Source organism: Pan paniscus, chromosome 12, assembly GCF_029289425.2.
Source record: "Pan paniscus chromosome 12, NHGRI_mPanPan1-v2.0_pri, whole genome shotgun sequence".
NCBI classification, from domain to species: Eukaryota; Metazoa; Chordata; class Mammalia; order Primates; family Hominidae; genus Pan; species Pan paniscus.
Window position 1 is genome coordinate 82715327 of NC_073261.2, and position 21575 is coordinate 82736901.

Genomic DNA, 21575 nt, shown 5'->3' on the forward strand with positions numbered 1-21575 from the left:
GTCATAACCTGATTCTGGCTGTAGCGGGGCAAGTTGAGAGCAAGAAGACCAGTGGAAGCTCAAAATATGAAACAAAGGAAGGCTGAGCAGCTCCAGTTGAAGCCGAGGGGATTGGAAGTATCCAGAGGTTCCATGGAACACAGTTTGAAAGCCAACAGACACACCATGCTGCATTAAGGGCTTTTTATAACATACAGATGTCATTTAGTGGAATTAGATCTCTCTGTAACCACTACCTACACACAGAATGTCTTCAAAATCCACTAAAAATCATAGACATATTCCAAGTAAATGTTGTTCTCCACTTTAACATCAGATTAATTGACAAATTTTAAGGTGTATTTTCTGCCAGTTAGCAGTGTAACAACTTTAGCTGAAATAAGTCTATTTCACAAATGCCAAGAAAGAAACTTCATTTTGGCCAATTATCTCACTTCATTCCAACAATAAAGTGATCTCCCTCTCACAGACAATAAAAAGCTGAAAAAAAAAACTATATAATTTGTCTGAAATCACAGAGAATTAAGAAGAGAATTAGGAATATAAACATATCAGTCATAGGCTAAAGTTCTTTTCACTAGGGTCTGAAGCAAGTTCTTGGATTTAAAAAATAATCCTTTAATGGAGATAAAATTCCCAATTAATATTCAGAATGATCTGGAGTTGCCTCATATGCCTGCGATTTTCCCTCACCTCGTTTCATGGCTCTGGGGCTGCCTGGCCCACTCCTACTGCGTGAGTCTGACTCTGATGTCCGGGAGCTGGATCTGGAGCTGTCTTCTTCCTCTGACCCAGATGAGTCATCCAGGAAAGGGCTGCTGCTTATTTGGGTCGCCTTCTAAAGAAAAGTGGAACAACCTCCCTGTATCCATCCCTAATGTTACCACTCATCCAAGAAAAGGCTGCTAGTTATTAGGGTCGCCTCCTAAAGAAAAGCAGAGCAACCTCCCTGTATCCATCCCTAAGGTTATCACTCTTTTTAGATAACAGAAAGTTTTACAGGAAGAAGTCATAGCATAGAATTTTTTTTTTTTTTTTTTTTTGAGGTGGAGTCTTGCTCTTGTCACCCAGGCTGGAGTGCAATGACATGATCTCGATTCACTGCAACCTCCGCCTCCCAGGTTCAAGCGATTCTCCTGACTCAGCCTCCTGAGTAGCTGGGATTACAGGCACCTGCCACCACGCCCGGCTAATTTTTATATTTTTAGTAGAGACAGGGTTTCGCCATGTTGGCCAGGCTGGTCTCGAACTCCTGACCTCGTGATCCGCCCGCCTCGGCCTCCCAAAGTGCTGGGATTACAGGCGTGAGCCACTGTGCCCAGCCAGCATATGATTTTTAAAAGGAATTTGGGAATGTATTTTGCTGTTATCAAAATCATGTCGTTAAACCCTGAATTCTAATAAGCAATTATAAAAGATGCCTGAAAATATAAGGTTGTCAATACCTGCAATCCTTCTTTTAATTAATACTTCAAGCAAGGAAGGGGTACCCTGGCACTGATACAAAGATCTGCCTAAATTAGGAGTTTTCATTACATTATTAATAATATGTCTCCTTTAAACAATTCATGGCCATGGGGAGGTGGGGGAATCACATGGGACACAGTAAAAACGGACTCAGACCTCTAATATTCTGATAAGTGTCTTCTGCAGACCTTTCCATTGCTTCTTTTTTATGATATGTTAACGTGAACTTGTAAAACTTTCTATAAAGGGAGAGCCTGTGTAAAATGTTAAGAATGGAATCTGGAGCTTGAATTAACAATTTCCTTGATCCATCATGAAGAGAAGCACATGTTTTAACAATAACAATAATGAGTTACCCCCTTCAAAGTTGTATACACTGGGGTGGTCATGTTCTTGTATATCAGAGATGTATAAAGTCCAGATGTAGTATAGGAAAGGGTTGCAACAGAATCTGAAACAGAAAAACAGGAAACAACATTTAAAAAAACTTCTAATTAGCACATTGGTCTTTTTCTTATGAATACAAATTAGCATAATCTCCATTTAAAAAGCAATTCGATTAATACGTGATTACTAACTGTATAGTCTAGTTTACAGATTATGGCATTTACAGGTTTATTTATACACTTTTTTACATGGTTCATTATTTCCTCATGTGTGCTAGTTCCCCAACTAGACTGCAAGCTCTTTGAGAGCAAGAACCATAGCTTTTATTTCCTTGAAATCTCCATGCATGCTTTGCTCAGGCTGGGCAGAACTAAGTACAGGCAACTGCTTACCAACCAATTCAGTAAGCAGTACATAGGAAGATATTCTCTGACTATTCATAACCCTATTACCAGCATGGTATCAAAACCACTGTTCTGGTGGGGCATGGTGGTTCCCATCTGTAATCCCAGGACTTTGGGAGGCTGAGGCAGTGGATCGCTTGAGCCCAGGAGTTTGAGACCAACCTGGGCAACATGGCAAAACCCTTTCTCTACTAAAACTGAACATGGTGGCTTACACCTGTAATCTCAGTTACTTGGGAGGCTGAGGCACAAGAATTGCTTGAACCTGGGAAGGGGAGGTTGCAGTGAGCCGAGATCATGCCACTGCACTACAGCCTGGGCGACAGAGCAAGACTTGTTCTCAAACAAAAACCAAAACCAAAACCACTGTTCTTAAGCCTTTATCAGGTAAATCTGATGCTGAAATATTGGAATGTAATTTCCTAGCTAAGTGTAGTGGCTCACACCTGTAATCCTAGCACCTTGAGAAGCTGAGGCAGGAGGATTGCTTAAGGCCAGGAGTTTGAGACCAGTCTGGGCAATACAGTGAGACCCCCATCTCCACAAAAAATCTTAAAAAGTATCAAGGCATGGTGGTGTGCACCTGTCATCCTAACTAATCAGGAGGCTGAGGCAGGAGGATCGCTTGAGCCCAGGAGTTCAAGGCGGTAGTGAGCTATGATCACACCACTCCACTCCCACCTGGGTGACAGAGTAAGACACTGCCTCAAAAAAAAAAAAAAAAAAAAAAAAAAAAAGGATAAAATTTCCTGAATGGGAAGAACTGCAGATAGCTGAACAGGAACTGAATATCAATAGTTACCCCTAACATATGAATTAGTGGTGGGATAGGGAGGAGGTGGTAGAAAGAACCACAGGAAAATTTCTTGTTATTCCAGACAGTTCTTGTTGTTTGGTTTTATTTTTTGTAATGAGCATGCATTGTTTCTATAAGAATTTTTTGGAAGAAATAAAGAAAGGGGAAATGTGTTTTAAATTCTGGGAAAAAAGGACATAGAAGCCTATATTTTTACCATTTTAAACAGCTGGAATGCCACAGTTTCTCTGATTTAGTCTCTCTCAGGTAAAAAAATATACATCAGAGTTGAGTGTATTTGAGTCCCCACACTAAGATGAATTTCAATTTTAAAATACAAATCAGCAACCCTAGAAATCATTTTTTGAAAGTTTACACAACTCTTTATTCCAATGAATTTAGACATTTAGGAAGTTCTTAGCGAACGAAATAGCAATGCAAATCACTTTTCTAAACTTTTTTTATTGTGGGAAAAAACACAGAACATAAAATTTACCATCTTAATCTTTCTTTTTTTTTTTTTTTTTTTTAAGACAGAATCTTGCTCTGTCACCCAGGCTGGAGTGCAGTGGCACAATCGCAGCTCACTGAAAGCTCCACCTACTGGGTTCACGCCATCCTCCTGCCTCAACCTCCCGAGTAGCTGGGGCTATGGGCACCCGCCACCACGCCCGGCTAATTTTTTTTGTATTTTTAGTAGAGACGGGGTTTCAACGTGTTAGCCAGGATGGTCTTGATCTCCTGACCTCGTGATCTGTCTGCCTCAGCCTCCCAAAGTGCTGGGATAACAGGCGCGAGCCACCGTGCCCGGCCCATCTTAATCATTTTTAATTGTACAGTTCAGTAATGTTAAGTGTATTCACACTGTTGTAAAACAGACCTCTAGAACTTTTTCATTTTGCAAATCTGAAATGCTATACCCAGTAAACAATAAATTCGCTTCTCCACGCACACCCTGACCCTGGTAACCACCATTCTACTTTCTATTCCTATGAATTTGACCCTTTAAATACCTCCTTTAGGTGGAATCATACAGTATTTGTCTTTTTGTGACTGTACCATGTATTTGTATTATACTATCCCTTAGCACAAAGTCCTCAAGATTCATCCAGGTGGAAGCATGAAAAAGCACTTACTTTTATTAACACTCTCCATATTGAAGGCCTCAGACATTCGAATACCTGATTTGGCTACAGCATAAATTCTGCTTTCCTAGGGTAAAAGAGAGAGTTTGAACAGGGTATTTAAAGCAAAAAAAAAAAAAAAAAAAGACTACTTTCAATACACATGTTTTTCATTTGTTCTTCATTTAAGATTCACTAGAGTACAGCATTATTATAAAACCATCATCGGTGCCAACTAAAATATGCCATTGTGAATAGTACTGTTGAGATTTTTCTCCATCTGTTAGTTATTCCATTATTTATCTTTTTCCCACATTTTTGTTTTATAAATTATTTTGAAGACGTGAAGAAAAAGTAAGAGAAAGCTTTTTCACAATCACTGACTACACATAAACACCACCTTTAATATTCTTACCATTCTAGAATATGGTTGGCGGTGGGGAGAAAAACCATGAGTGGCTATAACATTAAGCTAGAAACCATTCTCTATCATTGATTACACATAAACACCACTTTTAATATTCTACTATTCTGGAACATGGTTAAACAAAGAATGGAAAAACCTGAAGTCAGAAGTCATAGATAGAGTAGCATTAAATGCTATCGCCTTCCTATGTCAATGTACATTTCACTCAAGTAGAAGAGATACCTAAAGTCAAACAAGAAACGAATATGAGAATTGCAATGGAATTTATATTATCTTGTTCCAAAAGTAGATTATTTTGTTTTCTCTTCTCTTCTGAAAAATCTCTGAAACAGGTACTGGACAGGTTACTAGCCCTGCTCCCTTGAGAAAAGGGACCACAGGTGGTTCCTAATGCATAGAGCAACATGTCCTGAATTTAATAATGGGTCTAACTTGGACACAGTTGACTGTCCAGGACATAGTGGGCAACTAAGGCCATCCTCTTCAAGACAGCCAGTGGCTTAAGAGGCAACTGGCATGAGATTTCCGACTATCAGGGACATTTTCGATTGAATAGTGCCTGGCTGAGTGAATCAGATGTAGTTTCTTTGAGTGTGAGATACACCCACACACAAACAGCAACAGAAAGACATATAACAATAAGGGCAGTAAGCAGGAGACGGGAGGCAGTCTGAAGCCCTAGGAGACTGGGGGAAAGTGGTTAGTAGTAGAATTAGAGAGAGGGGACTGGAGGCCTGGGAGGACAAGCTGAGCCACTGGGAGCAGGGGCAATGGATGTCACTTGTTTCTATCGGAGGTACTGCTGACTATCACTTGTTGTCCCTCTAGAGTGACTATTGTAATTTGCATGGTATTCCACTTCAATAAGGATAGGCTATGCCTTAAAATAAGCTCTTAGAAATTTTTAAAATAAACTCATATTTATTGAGGTAATTAGAATACATCTCTTTTCCTTGAAACCTGAAAATACCTAATAAACACAGAAATAAAATCTCAGACTTGGCCAGTCTGCTGGAAGGCTTTTGAAAAGCAATACTACTTTTTCAGGACCGAATAGCTTCAAAAGAGTAAGAGAAGACAGAATGGAAAAAAAAAAAAAAAAAGTAGTAGAATGGGTTGCCAAATAAAACGAACTTAAAAGCCTAACCTAAATCTCTGAAAATCTCAACATCATAAGATAGGCAAAATTTCAATTTCTTGCTGCCTAAAGTATAACATAATTAGAATTCCAGAGATTCACATGCCATTAACTTCCACTTTCCTGTGCTATCCAAAATTTAGTAATAAACTACAGAAGGTTTCATGTGGGTATTGAAATAAAATGTCCTCTTGAAAGCAAATAAGAGCACATACATCTTAAGTTCTGAATTTATATTACAAAACATGTCCACCTAATTTGCTTAAAACTGCATCAGTCACAAAATAAAAAATATAGTAATAAAAGAACATGACTCCAAAAACCAAAAGAGTCCTGCAACCCAGATGTTTCTCTGGAGGCCAAAGGTTAAATTATGCCAGCATGTGAAGAAAAACTTAAATCTGTAACAGATCATTTCAGACCAGGTGCAGTGGCGTGACACGCCTGTAATCCCAGCATTTTGGGAGGCTGAGGTGGGTGGATCACCTGAAGTCAGGCATTCAAGACCAGCCTGGCCAACATGGTGAAACCCCACCTCTACTAAAAATACAAAAAATTAGCCAGGTGTGGTGGTAAACGTCTGTAGTTCCAGCTACTTGGGAGGCTAAGGCAGGAGAATTGCCTGAACCCAGGAGGCAGGGGTTGCAGTGAGCTGAGATGGCGCCATTGCACTCTAGCCTGGGAGACAAGAGTGAAACTTCATCTCAAAAAAAAAAAAAATTAAAATTAAACAGATCATTTCATTTTATTTCAAATATTGGAAGAATTTTTTTTTTTTTAGTCTAGCAGTGTTATCCTACTAATGGTCAATGTTTCAATGGAAGAAGATTTTATCTATTCTAGGTCTGTAGCAAGATACTTTGGAAACCAATGGCTATATAAGCTCAAAAAGAAAATTAAATTTATCTTAAAGCCAATCAAATAACGACTAAGTTCAAAAACTTATAACTAACAAGAGTTAAGTGTCCCGGTTCAAAATTCACCCAAAATATCACAGTTAGGGGGAACCCTTCTTTCCCACCTCCAATGTTTCCTTCCACATGGAGGAACCTCCAGTAATTGAACACTGCTGATCCCTCTCCACCTATTCACTTTCCCCTCCCCAAGAGGAAGAGTGGCTTAATGTGATTGGTAAGCTGAGAAGGAGAAACTGGGCATGCAGAGCCTGGCAGCTTCCTCTCCCCTTTCTCTTGAGAAGTAGCTGCCTGCAGGAAACAACCATCTGTTCTGTTTTTTGAGGCAGTAAGTTTTAGAGGGGCATGGCTTCAGTAGCAGAATCCTGTGGTGGTCCAGGGCTTCCTGGGAACAGGTGAATCAATCCAGCTAATCTCAAAGTTCAGTATTAGAAAGCTCATTTGCCCACTAATTCTCTAAAATTAGTTTTATCAGTAAATAAGGTAATATCTTGATCTCCCATCTGTCTTGTCATTATCTTATTTCTCAATTGATTCAGAACTCAGTGAGGGAAGAGAAGAAGAAATTTTATCCTAAAAACTGGAAAACGTCAGAACAAAGCTGGATTTGAAAGGAAAGAAGAAAAGAAAAAGTAAAACTTGAAAATGAGTGTGGACACTTTGGGAGGCAGAGGCAGGTGGATCACTTGAGGTCAGGAGTTCAAGACCAGCCTGGCCAACATGGCGAAACCCCGTCTCTACCAAAAATACAAAAATTAGCCAGGCATGGTAGCGCATGCCTGTATCAGCTACTCAGGAGGCTGAGGCAGGAGAATCACTTGAACCCGGGAGATGGAGGTTGCAGTGAGCCGAGATCGCGCCACTGCACTCCAGCTTGGGCGACAGAGCGAGACTCCCTCCCAGAAAAAAAAAGTGTTGAGAAAAAAACTACTGTGTGTGTGTTACATGCGGTGATATAATTACCCAAGAAGGAAAACGGTGCAGGGGAGGAGTTGGAGGTTTGCTGCATGCCACCTTCTTTGCTGAGTCACAGTTTTCCTGGTCATCTGAATTTGGAGAGTCCAAGGAGTCATAGGAAAATAATCCATCATCACAACTCGTGTCCATATTCTCTAAAACTTCTGTACTGTCTCCATCAACTAGATCAAGATCAGTTTCCTGAGGTCTCAGTGGTCGTATCATGCTTATAGCATTTCTATTTGTACCAAACATCCTGTCGGAGCTTAACTGTGGCTGGCTTAAGTGCCTTTTGGCTAGTGCTACACTTATACTGAAAACATTAGGAATCCTTAACTTTGGGGGTGGCAGGTGTGATGAAGGCACTAATTGTGTTCCTTTTCCAGAAAGTGAGTTAGGATGCTTTGGCATTAAAGCTGGGGTCAAAATAGGGCTTGGGGTGTTGGCTTCACTCGATGAAGATGAATAATCGAGTCTCTGAGATTGAAATTTTTTATTCAGTTCATCCGAGGAACTATCTTGTTCCTTTTTACTTAATTCAGAATTTCCCTTTCCAAGAGGACTATTTAGAGCTTTCCACTGTGCCTCCTGCTGCCAAGAATATAGCTTCTTGTGTTCTGGTCTCTTTATGCCAAAAGTCTCTTCCTCAAATATAGAGCTGCTGTCATCAGATGCTGTCAGATACATTTCACTTCCCATCCTGCTACACTGGACCCCCTCCTCAGATGTGTGACTGGAGAAGGTGGATGTGCATCTGGACTTGGATCTTCCTTTGCTCCCGTCTTCCTCATCAGAGCTCCAGTCACTCACTGGAGCCCCAGAATTCTGGGAGATGCCACCATCTGTGGCAAAGCTTGTTCTTGTTTTCCGATTCTGTTCTGAGCCACAAGGGGTTTGATGCAATGTTCTCTGGCCTCTGTTGTTTTCTAGAACTTGGTTATCAACAGACTTTTCTGGAATTTCCATTTCTAGAAAAGGATACATCATATCAGCATGCTGCCTTTAAGAATATAATCTTTCTGTACATTTAGCTTTATGTAGCTACACTGTAGAAATTGACACTGTAGAAATTTGCTGGGTGCAGTGGTGTGTACCTGTAGTCCCAGCTACTTGGGAGGCGGAGGCAGGATGATTGCTTGAGCCCAGGAGCTGAAGGCTGCAGTGAGCTATGATCAGCCACTGCACTCCAGCCTGGGTGACAGAGCAAGACCCTGCCTCTATTTTTTTTAAAGGAATAAACCAAAAATTTCATACAAATAATTTACATTATCCTGTGTTAGTCTTATGTCTTTTTTAAACACAAGTTTTTGAAAACTATAAGCTTTATATAAAACTCAGAGCCCTAACATGTCAATATAATAGTTTCCAAATTGGTTTTTACAAAAAAACATGTTGGGAAAAAAAAACTGAGAGTCTAAAGAGAGATAATAAAAGAAGCAAAATGTGAAACAGGGCAACTTTCACTATCAAAGAAAGCAATCACCAAAAAAATGAACAGCATGAATTCTATTTTAGAAGGAAAGAAAATGACACCTCCTTTCAACTAAATATTTAAATTATAATGAAGTAAATTTAAGCATAATAAATACAAAGCTATAGTTTAATAAACAGACCTTGCACCAAACTTCGATACATTGAGATATGCAAAATCATGAAGAAAATATAAACACAGAAAAGCTTTCCTTGCTCTACTTTTGGTTTAATCATAACTACAAAATGTGTTTTTATAATAAGAATAACACTCTTTAAAAATATCTTTAGATATCGTTTATTTTTATGTATAACATAATTAACAGAATGAACCATTGGCTTCATAAACAAGGAATTAAACTTTTAGACTGAAGTGTAGAAAAGAAACTTTGAAAACATGAAAACATAGACAGGACCTTCATAATTAAGGAACTAGAGGCTGAACGAATAAACTCTAAAATTCGGTATTAGGAAGTTTGTTAAATTTGCAAATGAGCAAGAGCATCAGTACAAGCAATCTCAGCTGTACTCCACTATTAGAAAAAGGGAAGGAAATGAAAATGGCTTCTCAAAAGGCGAAAAAAAGATGCAAGTAGGCCGGGTGCAGTGGCTCACACCTGTAAATCCAGCACTTTTGGGAGGCCAAGGCTGGCAGATTGCTTGAGCCCAGGAGCTCAAGGCCAGCCTGGGCAGCATGGTGAAACCCCATCTCTACAAAAAATACAAAAATTAACTAGGCATGGTGGCATGTGTCTATAGTCCTGGCTACTAGGGATGCTGAGGTGGGAGGATCACTTGAGTCTGGGAGGTCAAGGCCGCAGTGAGCTGTGATCGTGCCACTGCACTCCGGCCTGGGAGACAGAGTGAGATCCTGTCTCAAAAAAAAAAAAAAAAAGAGAGAGAGAGAAGAGAAGAGCAAAGCGAGTAATGGCATGAAAGCAAGGAGCAAAGGAGCCTTCGGATTGGAAAATGTATCATTTTCAGAATTTCATAACCAAGCATAGAGACAACTTTTACTGTTATACTTTTTCTCTTCTGGGGGAAGGAAGTTGGAGCTGAAAGTAGAGAGGATGAAAACTCAGGCCTCTCTAAAATATTTGGGGAAAGTCAACAAAAGTGATTGTGCTAGAGGTGGCAAAGCCAACAGCTACAACAAAGCAAAATTTAGATGGATTTTTTCTTTTTTTTTGATAGAAGCACTTCAAGACTAAAAGAAGAAGAGTAGAAATCTGTATACAGGACCAGGGTTTAAATATCTAGGAAAACATTTTCCTCTTGGAAGGATTAAAGGAAAATCAAAGAGTTATCAATTTATCCCCTAGGGTTTTTTTCTTTAGAAGTTTGCTATGCCAATGTTTAATTTCATGTGTAATATTAAGTAATGTTTTATATTTTAAATAATGTTTTATGTGTAATATTAAGTAATGTTTTATATTTTAAATAAATAATGAATAGGAAATTCACAGTTCTAATCTGAAACTCAGCTAAAACAAGTACAGCATCTTGCAGATGGGACAGTAAACTTTTTAATTTTAAATACCCACCTTCCACCTACAGCAGGAAAAATATATTACGAAGGAAAAATCAGTTTCTCCTATGCAAAGGCTCTCAGAAAACACAAAATAATTAGATACACAAAGTTAAATGTTGTATTGCTCTTTAGAAACATTCTCATAAAACATCAAATTGTCAGAAAAAAATAAGGAAAATTAAGCTATATTTGGATTAATCTTAGCAAATGAGTCTTCCTTTTTAAAAAATGCCAAAGTCAATTCCTGTAGTTCATAAATACCTTCCATGTCTTTCCCTTCAGTGAACTCAGGTTCTTTCGATGATATCTTGCTCATTTCCTCAGATTTTACTACTTGAGGAGGACTCCTTGCTCGAGATAAAAAGCACCCAAAGGTCAAACTGCTCAGGCGCTGGCCTTCCGAAAGCTTTAGTGTAGAGACAGTGGATGACTTCTTTCCTTGAACTTCTACAACGTCGTTAATCAAAATTAAGATTTGAATTTTTTATAGTAGTTTGTTAAACATAGAACCAAGGCATATAAAAACTTGAACAAATCACTCTTTATGCCAGAAAAAAAGCCTAAAGTTCATCTTTCTTGATGTACAATAACATGGAACCTTCAACGACAAGCATCACATCCCAATGTTTAAATTCTGTTTTACATATTTTGAATGTTCAAAATATTTTTAACTGGAGAAAGAAAATTATCGAATCCCTTTAAGAGTAGTTAGTTCTAAGCAACGACAAAACACAAACAGATTATAAATAACTAGAGAGCTCTAGCTTCCTGCAAAGTCAAGTATTGACAAATACCAGTTCAGCGTTGGTAAAATTTGCACGGTATGCCACTGTGAAGAAAAAGAAACTGAGGTCCTGGTTGCCGAAATAACCAAAGAAACTTGGATCATCCTTGGGGCAACCATCCCATGATAACTGTAATGACTTTTGCTTATCTTAGTTTTCAGCCATGAGAAAAAAGTAGATGGGGAGGTTGGGTCTATGGTAACCACAATATAAAGAGCTTTAATCACTTCTTTAAAGAGAAAAAAAAAGAGGAGATGAGTAAAGAATTTATACAGGTAGTGAAGTGATTAGGTCAGCATCTAATCATGAATTTAATTCATCTCTTGGATTTTTTTTTTTTTTTTTTGAGACAGGGTGTCTCTTTGTTGCCCAGGCTGGAGTACAGTGGCATGATCATGGCTCACTGCAGCCCCAAACTCCCGGGCTCAAGTGATCCTCCCACCTCACCTCCCTAACCAGCCCCCAAGTAGCTGAGAGTATAGGTGTGTGCCACCATGGCCAGCTAATTAAAAAAAACTTTTTTTGTAGCAATGGGGTCTCACTATATTGCCAAGGCTGGTCTCAAACTCCTGGCCTCAAGCAGTCCTCTCACCTTGGCCTCCCAAAATGCTGGGATTACACGAGTGAGCCACCGCGCCTGGCCCAGTGGCCCAGCCAAAAGTTATAAATAATTTTGGAGATATATGTTTTTTTTAAATAGACCAATCTCACCACTGATACTCTTGAGGTTATCAGTGGATTATCAATTGATTCTCCTAACTGACTGGATTCAAACCCTCATCTAGAAGATCCATATGGGGAAAGGATTAGAACACTGGTGATCCATGAACGAACTGAGTTATGACATTTGCATGCAAGTAACCACCAGCTCAGGCATCTAAGAACACATGGAAGTGCCTCAGAGCTGCCCTCAATTAATGCCAAGTTCAATAATGTGTTCAGCAAGTGTGATACCAAGAAACCTCCTCCAAAGTGTTCAGTGCAGCTACAAATGTATGGTATCTGTGACTCCCCTAATCTCCATTAAAAGGTCTATTCTCTAAGGCCAAAATTCAAGTCTTGGACTTTTGGAGTGCATGTCTCTCTGATACAACTACCTCTAACTCACTATCTTGTGTGGTAAAGTCCCCTGTGTTCTTTCAAGAAAACAGGGAGATACAGAACTACATCACTTAGAAGGAGCAAAATGTCCTCACCATTAGAGATTGGTACCCATCATCCATATGTCTGACCTCCCAGGCTAATGTCTCTGTACAGTACTTTTAGCAAGTTGGACTCTCTGGAACTTAGTTTGGTTATAAAAAGTGTACCAATGGAAGGTCTTTTAGAATACAGAGAGGCAAAATTAGTATTTGGTCATGTTTTTCTGATCTACGTAGTGACCACTTTGGTAGACATCATCAATTCCATCTCTTTTTTGCCCTCCACTTTCAGGCCCAACATTCACTTGAATGCAGGAGTTCTGGTTTGTTTAGTAATTCTCTTTCATTTTATGGCAACAGCTTCTTGGATGACATCCATAATCGCATCTTTAAAACATCAAAAAAAGTAAAAGCCTATATAGTCAAATAAATCCAACTAAGCTATCTTAGTAAAGTATTTGTACCTTGTAGTTTTGACTGCATTGTTCTTATCTCTTCAGTTTGGTTTTGGTTGATCAAACGAAGATTCTGATTCTCCAATTCCAGCTAAAAGAACATAATGGTATTCTTTTCATATAGAGATAACATTATAAAAATGTACTAATAAATTATAATATTAGAAAATGTTAATATTTAGTTTCTCTACATGTGTAAGCAAACTACAAAGGAAATGATAAACAAATCTCAGATTAATTTATCAGAATAGGCTATCGACCTAGATAATTATGGTATCAATATTTACATTTTTCAGAACTAAGAGTTTTAAATGTTTTCACCCCTTATGCCTTTTCCACTGTAAAATTATTTTAAAGGAAAGGATTTCAGCTTTAAACTGCCATAGAAATGAAAATGTGTGCTTCTCAGCTACCAAATACATTAATTTTATGAGATATAGATGTATGTCCTATTATTATTTGAAATTAATTAGAACTAAAATTAACTTATTAGAATAAAGTTATTCACACTGATCATCACGAGTCTATTAATTTGTTTAATTTTTAAAATACACTGGATATTAAAATGAAAGCTACCTATATCTTGTTTATCAAAAGATAGCAGTATCACCAACCAATCAAAATTTTTTGTTTTACTCAAAGTAATCACATATTCTGATGACGTATCAATTCAAAAGAAGTAAAAGGCAAAGAAAAGGAAAACATACAGCAATAAATACCTCATTTAACTTAACTGTTACCCATTCTTTGATCTTAGCTGCTTTCTCTTCTATTATTTTAGCTTCTTGTATTCTTATTTGTTTCTGAAATAACAATAGCAATTTGTTTAGTTCAAACATAAACTCAATGGTCTGGAAATGTTATACCATAAATATACAAGGCAAATCCACTTAAAACTTGTTTCCAAGTTACTATATCTACTTTCAAATTACCAAATAGATTTTTAAAAGAAAAAATTATTCAGTAGATACAATAAGAAACCACAAAGCCACATGCATGTATTACTAGTTTTAACAACCGCTATTCTCTTTCTCTGAAAGATCATACACTGAAGTTAATCCACTGAATTTATCAACAAAATAAGCCATTTCTGGAAATGGTCTAGGATTTAGGGGTCAACCACGTTGGGGAGAAGAGAATAAGACTCTCCTTAGGGGCATGGCTTTTTTTTCCCCTCAAATACTAGCTTTCAAAGATCCAAGAAAAATAAACATAGTGAAATTCTAGCTCTCATTTACCAGCCTTAAAATCTGGTTATGGTCACAAAACTATTGAGAATGTGTTTACCAAATAAATCACAATAGGCAGGGTCTAGGGGTGGTAGAAAGCTGAAAACCACTGACCTAAAGAAACACTGGTCTTTATCAAGAAAAGGGAAAAAAAATGCTGAAAATAAACAACACATTTAACAAAATGATTTCACAGTGGTCATATTTAAATGATGTTAAGTGACCATTAAGTACATAACCCCAATGCAATTTTTTCCTTTTTTTTTTTTTTTTTTTGAGATGGAGTCTCGCCCAGTCGCCCAGGCTGGAGTGCAGTGGTGCAATCTCGGCTCACTGCAAGCTCCACCTCCTGGGTTCACGCCACTCTCTTGCCTCAGCCTCCCAAGTAGCTGGGACTACAGGAGCCCGCCACCACGCCCGGCTAATTTTTTGTACTTTTAGTAGAGACGGGATTTCACCATGTTAGCCAGGATGGTCTCCATCTCCTGACCTCATGATCCACCTGCCTCGGCCTCCCAAAGTGCTGGGATTACAGGTGTGACTAATACATTTTTTAAACTAGATTACTTGATTCCAATAAAGTGGTTCAAAAATGGTGTACACATTTCTAAGCAGAAGGATGGGCATCAAATATAAATATTTAAAATGTAATGTTCTATAAACATTTCCAACATTCTAACAATCTGAAGCAAAGATTGGTTGCAAACAATTTACGGGCATACCTGCTGATAACCAAATGTTCCCAACTTAAATACTACATTTAAACTCTAACATCTGGCTGGGCATGGTGGCTCATGCCTGTAATCCCAGCAGGTTGGGAGGCTGAGGTGTGTGGATCAGGAGTTCAAGACAGGCCTGGCCAACATGGCAAAACCCTGTCTCTTCTTAAAAAAAAAAATACAAAAATTAGCTGGGTGTCGTGGTGTATGCCCATAGTCCCAGCTACTCGGGAGGCTGAGGCACAAGAATCACTTGAACCTGTTGGTTGGGGGTGGACTTGCAGAGGTTGCAGTGAGCTGAGATCGAGCCACTGCACTTCAGCTTGGGTGACAGAGCAAGACTCTGTCTCAGATAAATAAATAAACTCAAATGTTTGAATATTAACGAGCATTCTCACATCCAAAAAGTGTTAGATCTTGCCTTGGAATCACTCTGAACTTAAAGGAATGCCATTTTACTTGCACCTTTCACCAATAAATGTGATGCAATCCTATGGGTTGACCGAATAAGCAATATTTCTCCCCAAATATAGAAATTTAGGCTCTCTCTTTTTAATCTTTATGATTATGCACAAATGAGTGCACACACTTAGAACTCTTTATCAAATTCTTCCTAACCTGCTCTTCAAGTTGCAATTCCAAGTTTTGAATGATGTCATCTTTTTCCTGTATTAGCGACTCCAGATCTTGACACTTATTATATAATCTTGTCTCTGATTCACTGGTTTGAATATTAGCTGCTTTTAATTTATCTTCCATAACTTGTACCTAAATTCAAAGGATAAAATATTAAAATTGTGTGTGTACTCAGGTTATCACAGTATTAAACCTAGAATTTTACCTTAATATTATGTAGATTCCTAAAAGACTTCAAAAAGGAAAATATTAAACAGCAAGGTTTAATGTATTTAATGATTATAAAGTCTCAAGCCTATTTCACCAAGTGGTGTTACCTTGGAGGTACATACAAACATAAGAAATTCTCAGAATATTGCTATCATATAAAGTAATGTACATGTTTCCTAGAGCGATGACAATATGCAAAGTGTTTATATGAGTATAGAAACAGAAAGTTTCCAGCCCTCATTTTTACATATTTTAAACAAAGAGTATAAATTAAGACAGGGGAGTGGTGAGGTGAGACCCAGACTGGATGGCCTGGTATAATAATGTATTATGGGAAAAAACTTGAACCTAGGTGAAAAAGAAACATATACACAATGGAAAGGGGGGTGGGAAAACAACCTTAAAGCCCCAAATGATGGAATCATAAAAAATGAAAATGTATTAGAGTCTAGATATAGGTAGGAGAGTGCACTCAATGAGGGCTTCTTGATTCATTCCTTTAACAAATATTCACTGAAAACCTGCCAAGTGCCCGGCTTATTCCAGGCCCTGAGAAAGCATCAGCAAATAAACTAGACCCCCAAATCTCTGCCTGCATAGAAATTACATTCTAGGCCTGGCACAGTGGCTCACACCTGTAATCCCAGCACTTTGGGAGGCCGAGGCAGGCAGATAGCTTGAGTCCAGGAGTTCAAGAAATTAATTCTAATGGGTAAGAGAGATCACAAATATAATAAATATGTTTTTTTAAAAAAAAGAACAGTACTTTACATTACTCAGGTGATAATGATAGAGGCGGGAGGCAGACAAATGCCTAGGCAGATGGGGCAGGTCCCCGGTGAAATCCAACCTTCAAGCTGGAAACAGTCCCCGGGAAATCCTTGAACCAGATTGAGAACCTGTCTTCCCGTTTGGCACACTTTCTTTCGATTGATCCCATCCTTCACCTATTTTACATATACCTACCCTTTCCTAATTGGTTTTCTAAACTATCATGCCCACTTTTGAGTGATGTCTTTACTTTAACCTTTTTTGCTTACTCACAAGCCAATCAGCACACACTCCCTATTCTGAGCCCATAAAAAGCCCCGGGCTCAGCCATATTGGGAAATCTCCTGCTTCGGGTGGGGGGACCACCCCCAACATCCCCTCTCCGCTAAAAGCTGTTTCATCATTCAATAAAACTTCCTGCCTTGCTCATTCTTTGAGTGTCCGTGCAACTACTTCTTCCTGGTCGTGAGACAAGAACCCAGATGTAGCTGAGCTAAGAAGCAAAAAATCCTGCATCAATAAGGGTAATGGGAAAAAAACAGAACAGGGTAAAAGAGACTGAGTGTGTGGCTGGAGGTTGAGTGGTGCTGCAAGTTTAATATCTAAGATAGATTGGCCCTGCTTGGATATTCTGTAAAACACATCCAGGCATATAAAATCTCAGAAAGGCATATCTGCATATTGTGTTTGCCAACCTACATGGATTATATAAGTCTATTCAACTCATAGTAAAGTTTAGATTTTCCTATCACCACCTTTTAGTTCTCACTTTTCTCTCCTTTAGTTCTTTGACTCACAAACTTGATCCTTGATTGTAGATGGTCTAGTTGATTGGATGCCTCAGCAGAAACTTCACAAGGAGATCCAAATAAGAGATGTTTGAGATGTTAATTGTAGTAAGAAGGAAAATAAAGTATTGAGTACTGTATACAATATTAAGACTTTCATTCTACATACTCCAAATAGGTAAGAATAAAATTTTAGCAACGTTTCAGATTATAGGGGCAAAGAGAAAAAATAATGTGAAAGCATTTGAGAAATTAAAGATGATAGTTAAGATGAAAATCTGAAATTATTAAAAACACTTCTGAAAAGTCACAATGAATCCTTACTTAAAGCTAAAAAATATTTGACTAATGAGGGTTTTCTCCTGAAAAGGTATAAAGGTTAGTTTGGATTTATTTTTTTGAACCATGAATGCCAGGTTTCATCTGTGGGTTCACTGCATAAATGTAAATCAACTCAGATGCCAAAACTGTTCTATTTAAATACCAACCACATGGCTGGAAACTAGGAAAATAAAAGCAGATCAAAAAAAAAAGTAGAAGAAGAAGAAAAATGTATTCCACTATCCAAATGATAATTTAAGTTACCTTAGATTCTAAGAAATATAGTGGGCTTTCTGCATGAGCTGAAGGACAAAGATCTGTATCAAGACAAAGGTCTGCATCAGAAATGATGTCATGCAAAACTGCCCAAGCAGGACAGACAGCTGGACAGTAATCTTAAGATGGTATAGCTATAGCCAGTTCCACATACGGCATTCTGTAGCTGAGGAAGCAGGGAGAGAGGAGCAGAGCCCAAGTCCAAAATGATAGTTCTCCTCTGGGCACAGAGTAATAGAAGTAAAACCTCAAGAAAAACAAAAGTAACTGAGTAAGAATAAAAATAAATGCTACCAGACCTACATCTAGTGTCCTTTTATTAAGTTAAAGCAAGCCACCCTGCAGACATTGGATTGCCACATAAAATAGTCCTATTGTTGCTTAGGAAAGGTCTATAGACCTGGAAAACTATGGTTTGGAACTACTCTTTTACCCTGAATAACACATTCAATTTGGAAGTTGTTATTATATGAGTGAATGCTACAGAGCTCCTTGGATGCATCCTTGCTGTCTGAAGCTCTTTAATTCAACCATTACTTTTAGACAAACAATTTTCCTAGGAAGAAAAATATTGGCAAAAGGGGCAAAATCTCTTAGAGAAAGAGACCACAAAGTAGTTACAAGCAACCTACTTACCAACTGATCCTATTAAGACCAAGTTCTGTAGACAGGATTCAGCCTTCCTTGGTAATTAATATGAATAAGAGGTCTACAGAAAAGCTAAGAGGTCCACAGAAAAGCCAAGATGCCTTTTAAAACATCTCACCACAACCATATGGAAAATAGCTCACTTGTTTTTCCATTCATTTAACCAGAACCATTTAAGAATTTTAATTACTCAGAGACTGGCCAATAACAAACACCTGTGAATTCAAATTGCTTGTTAAATAAACCCTCACAAATGTGTATACGCGGATAGCCTCCAGTGTGGAATGCTTCGTGTTTTTAGGCTACTTTGCTTCTTTACTTCTAGGAGAGCCTCTGATTGTATCCACCCACCTCAGCACACTCCTCACCCACTTCCCCCAAACCTTCTTGATCTCAAGGTCCCTAAACTCCTGTTCAGCAAAGGGTTAACTCAGTAGACTTGGGGTGTACAGATCCTCCACATTCCAGAGAAAGGACTGGTCCTTCACTGGCTCTTGGGAGACAACCTCTGATGCCCTGGAATATCTTGACTGTTAAGGCTGCCTTTGTATTAATATAACTGAGATCTTGGGCCACATCACATAGTTCATGCTAATGGTGTGACTTACGGTGAGTGCCTGTTTCTGTGTTCGCCTGGGGCCCTGGGCCAAAATGTATCAGTTTGACCTCTGGGTGGGCTGGAGACTGACTAAGATCAGTCAGGTGGATATTTCAGGCCTACATGACTGACCTCTAATAAAAATCCTGGACACCAAGGCTTGAGTAAGCTTATTTGTTGGCAATATTTCATACATGTTGTCACACATTGATGGGAGGATTAAGTGCATCCCTGTGCAACTCCACAGCAGAAAGACAACTGGAAGCTCATAACTGATTTCTCCTGGACACCACTCTATGTGCCCTTTTCCTTTGTTGATTTTAATCTGTATCTTTTCACTGTAATAAACGGTGACCATGAGCAAAACAGCTTTTCTGGGTCCCATGAGTTATTCTAGCAAATCACTGAACCCAAGAGTACTGTTGGGGATCCCAGTACAGCTTCCAGGGCTATTTTCCACAGGAGAAAGCAGGAGCTGCAAATATCACTCCCATTGTAATTATTCATATCACTATTGCCTTCTTCCCATTTCTAACCTCATTCCTGTCCACTATACATGATCAAGATGTGACTGTATTTTTAAGAGGGGGTTGCAAGTTTCTATTTCTATATATAAATTGCTGTGGCATGACAAAGATTCCTGATTGTTTCCAAATAGAATGACAAAAGAAATTGTTTACAGTATTTTAAATCCCAGACTACTTTCCAGTTACTTAAAATTTACTTGTTGATTTGTTTAGATTTGTTTAGATTGTTTAGATTCATACAATAACAACTTCCTTATAGATTCTGGATATTAGACCATTGTTGGATGCATAGTTGGTGAATATTTTCTCCCATTCTCTAGGCTGTATGTTTACTCTGTTGATAGTTTCTTTTGCTGTGCAGAAGCTATGGGCAAAGGACATGAACAGACACTTCTCAAAAGAAAACACAGGCTGGGTGTGGTGGCTCATGCCTGTAGTCCCAACACTTTGGGAGGCCGAGGAGGGAGGACAGCTTGAGCCCAGGAGTTTGAGACCAGCCTGGGCAAAAGAGTGGGAACGCATCTCTACAAAAAAAATTCTAAAATATTAGCTGAGTGTAGCAGCATATGCCTGTGGTCCCAGCTACTCAAAAGGCCGAAGTGGGAGAATCACTTGAGCCTGGGAGGTCAAGGCTGCAGAAAGCCATGATCATGCCGCTGCACTCCAGCCTGGGCAACAGAGGAAGACCCTGTCTTGAAAAAAAACAAATTAAATAAAACAAAAGAAGATATACAAGCAGCCAAGAAACATATGAAAAAATGCTCATCATTGCTAATCATCAGAGAAATGCAAATCAAACAATAATGAGATAACATTTCACACCAGTCAGAATGGCTATTATTAAAAAATTAAAAAATAACAGATGCCGGCAATGCTGTGGAGAAATGGGAACACTTATACACTGTCGGTGGGAATGTAAATTAGTTCAGCCACTATAAAAAGCAGTCAGGTTTCTCAAAGAAACAGAAGTACCATTTGACCCAGCAATCCAGTTACTGGGTATATAGTCAAAGGAAAATAAATCGTTCTACCAAAAAGACACATGCACTTCTATGTTTATCACAGTGCAATTCACAATAGCAAAGACATGGAATCAACCAAGGTGCCCACCAATGGTGAGTTAGATAAAGAAAATGTGGTACATATACACCAGGGAATACTACACCGCCATAAAAAAGAATGAGATCATGTCCTTTGTAGCAACATGGATGCAACTGGAGGTCATTATCCTAAGAGAATTAATGCAGGAACTGAAAACTAAATACCACATGCTCTCACTTATAAGTGGGAGCTAAACATTAAATACACAAGGGCATAAAGATGGGGACAACAGACACTGAGGACTATGAGACAGGGAGCAAGAGACGGGGACATGGGCTGAAAAACTATTGGGTACTATGTTCACTGCCTGGGAGACGGAATCATCCATATCCCAAACCTCAGCATCACGTAACATAACCATGTAGCAAACCTGCACATGTACCCTCTGAGTCTAAAATAACAGTTAAAATTATTTTAAAATATATATATATATGAGAAGGGGGGACATGGCCAGATATAAGGCTGTAAATAAGGAGAGGGACACATGGATCTTTGCATGTCGTGCTACACTACTTGGATGGGGTCTCATAAGAAAGGGAAGGCCATATGTTTATAAAATATCTTTTTAAAGCTTCTTAGAAAACTTGAACTCAAGAATGTGTCAAAATTTACTGACATGTTATCAGGGAAATCAACAAGTTGATTATAATTTTTATATGTTTACTGCAAATTAATCATTCTAATCACATTTACAACACAATTATTTTGGCATAGTACTCTATGATTATAAAGTAGGATTCTTCTTGCAGAAGTT

At 38.5% G+C, this 21575-nt stretch overlaps 1 protein-coding gene across 3 annotated transcripts in view; it reads right to left on the bottom strand.

The window, feature by feature from the left end:
- PLEKHH2 (pleckstrin homology, MyTH4 and FERM domain containing H2) overlaps window positions 1–21575 on the bottom strand; it is a 128573-nt gene that overhangs the window by 59602 nt on the left and 47396 nt on the right. For all 3 annotated transcript variants that reach the window (XR_008624370.2, XM_063594981.1, XM_055108024.2), the window contains exons 4-11: window positions 15564–15713; window positions 13717–13800; window positions 13007–13088; window positions 10877–11062; window positions 7621–8582; window positions 4191–4266; window positions 1824–1918; window positions 694–838 (exon numbers count right to left, since the gene is read on the bottom strand). Coding sequence is in view for 2 of the 3 variants with exons in the window: in XM_063594981.1 (XP_063451051.1) it covers window positions 694–838; window positions 1824–1918; window positions 4191–4266; window positions 7621–8582; window positions 10877–11062; window positions 13007–13088; window positions 13717–13800; window positions 15564–15713 (1780 nt within the window). In the remaining variant the exon portion in view is untranslated. The remainder of the gene's footprint in view (window positions 1–693; window positions 839–1823; window positions 1919–4190; window positions 4267–7620; window positions 8583–10876; window positions 11063–13006; window positions 13089–13716; window positions 13801–15563; window positions 15714–21575) is intronic.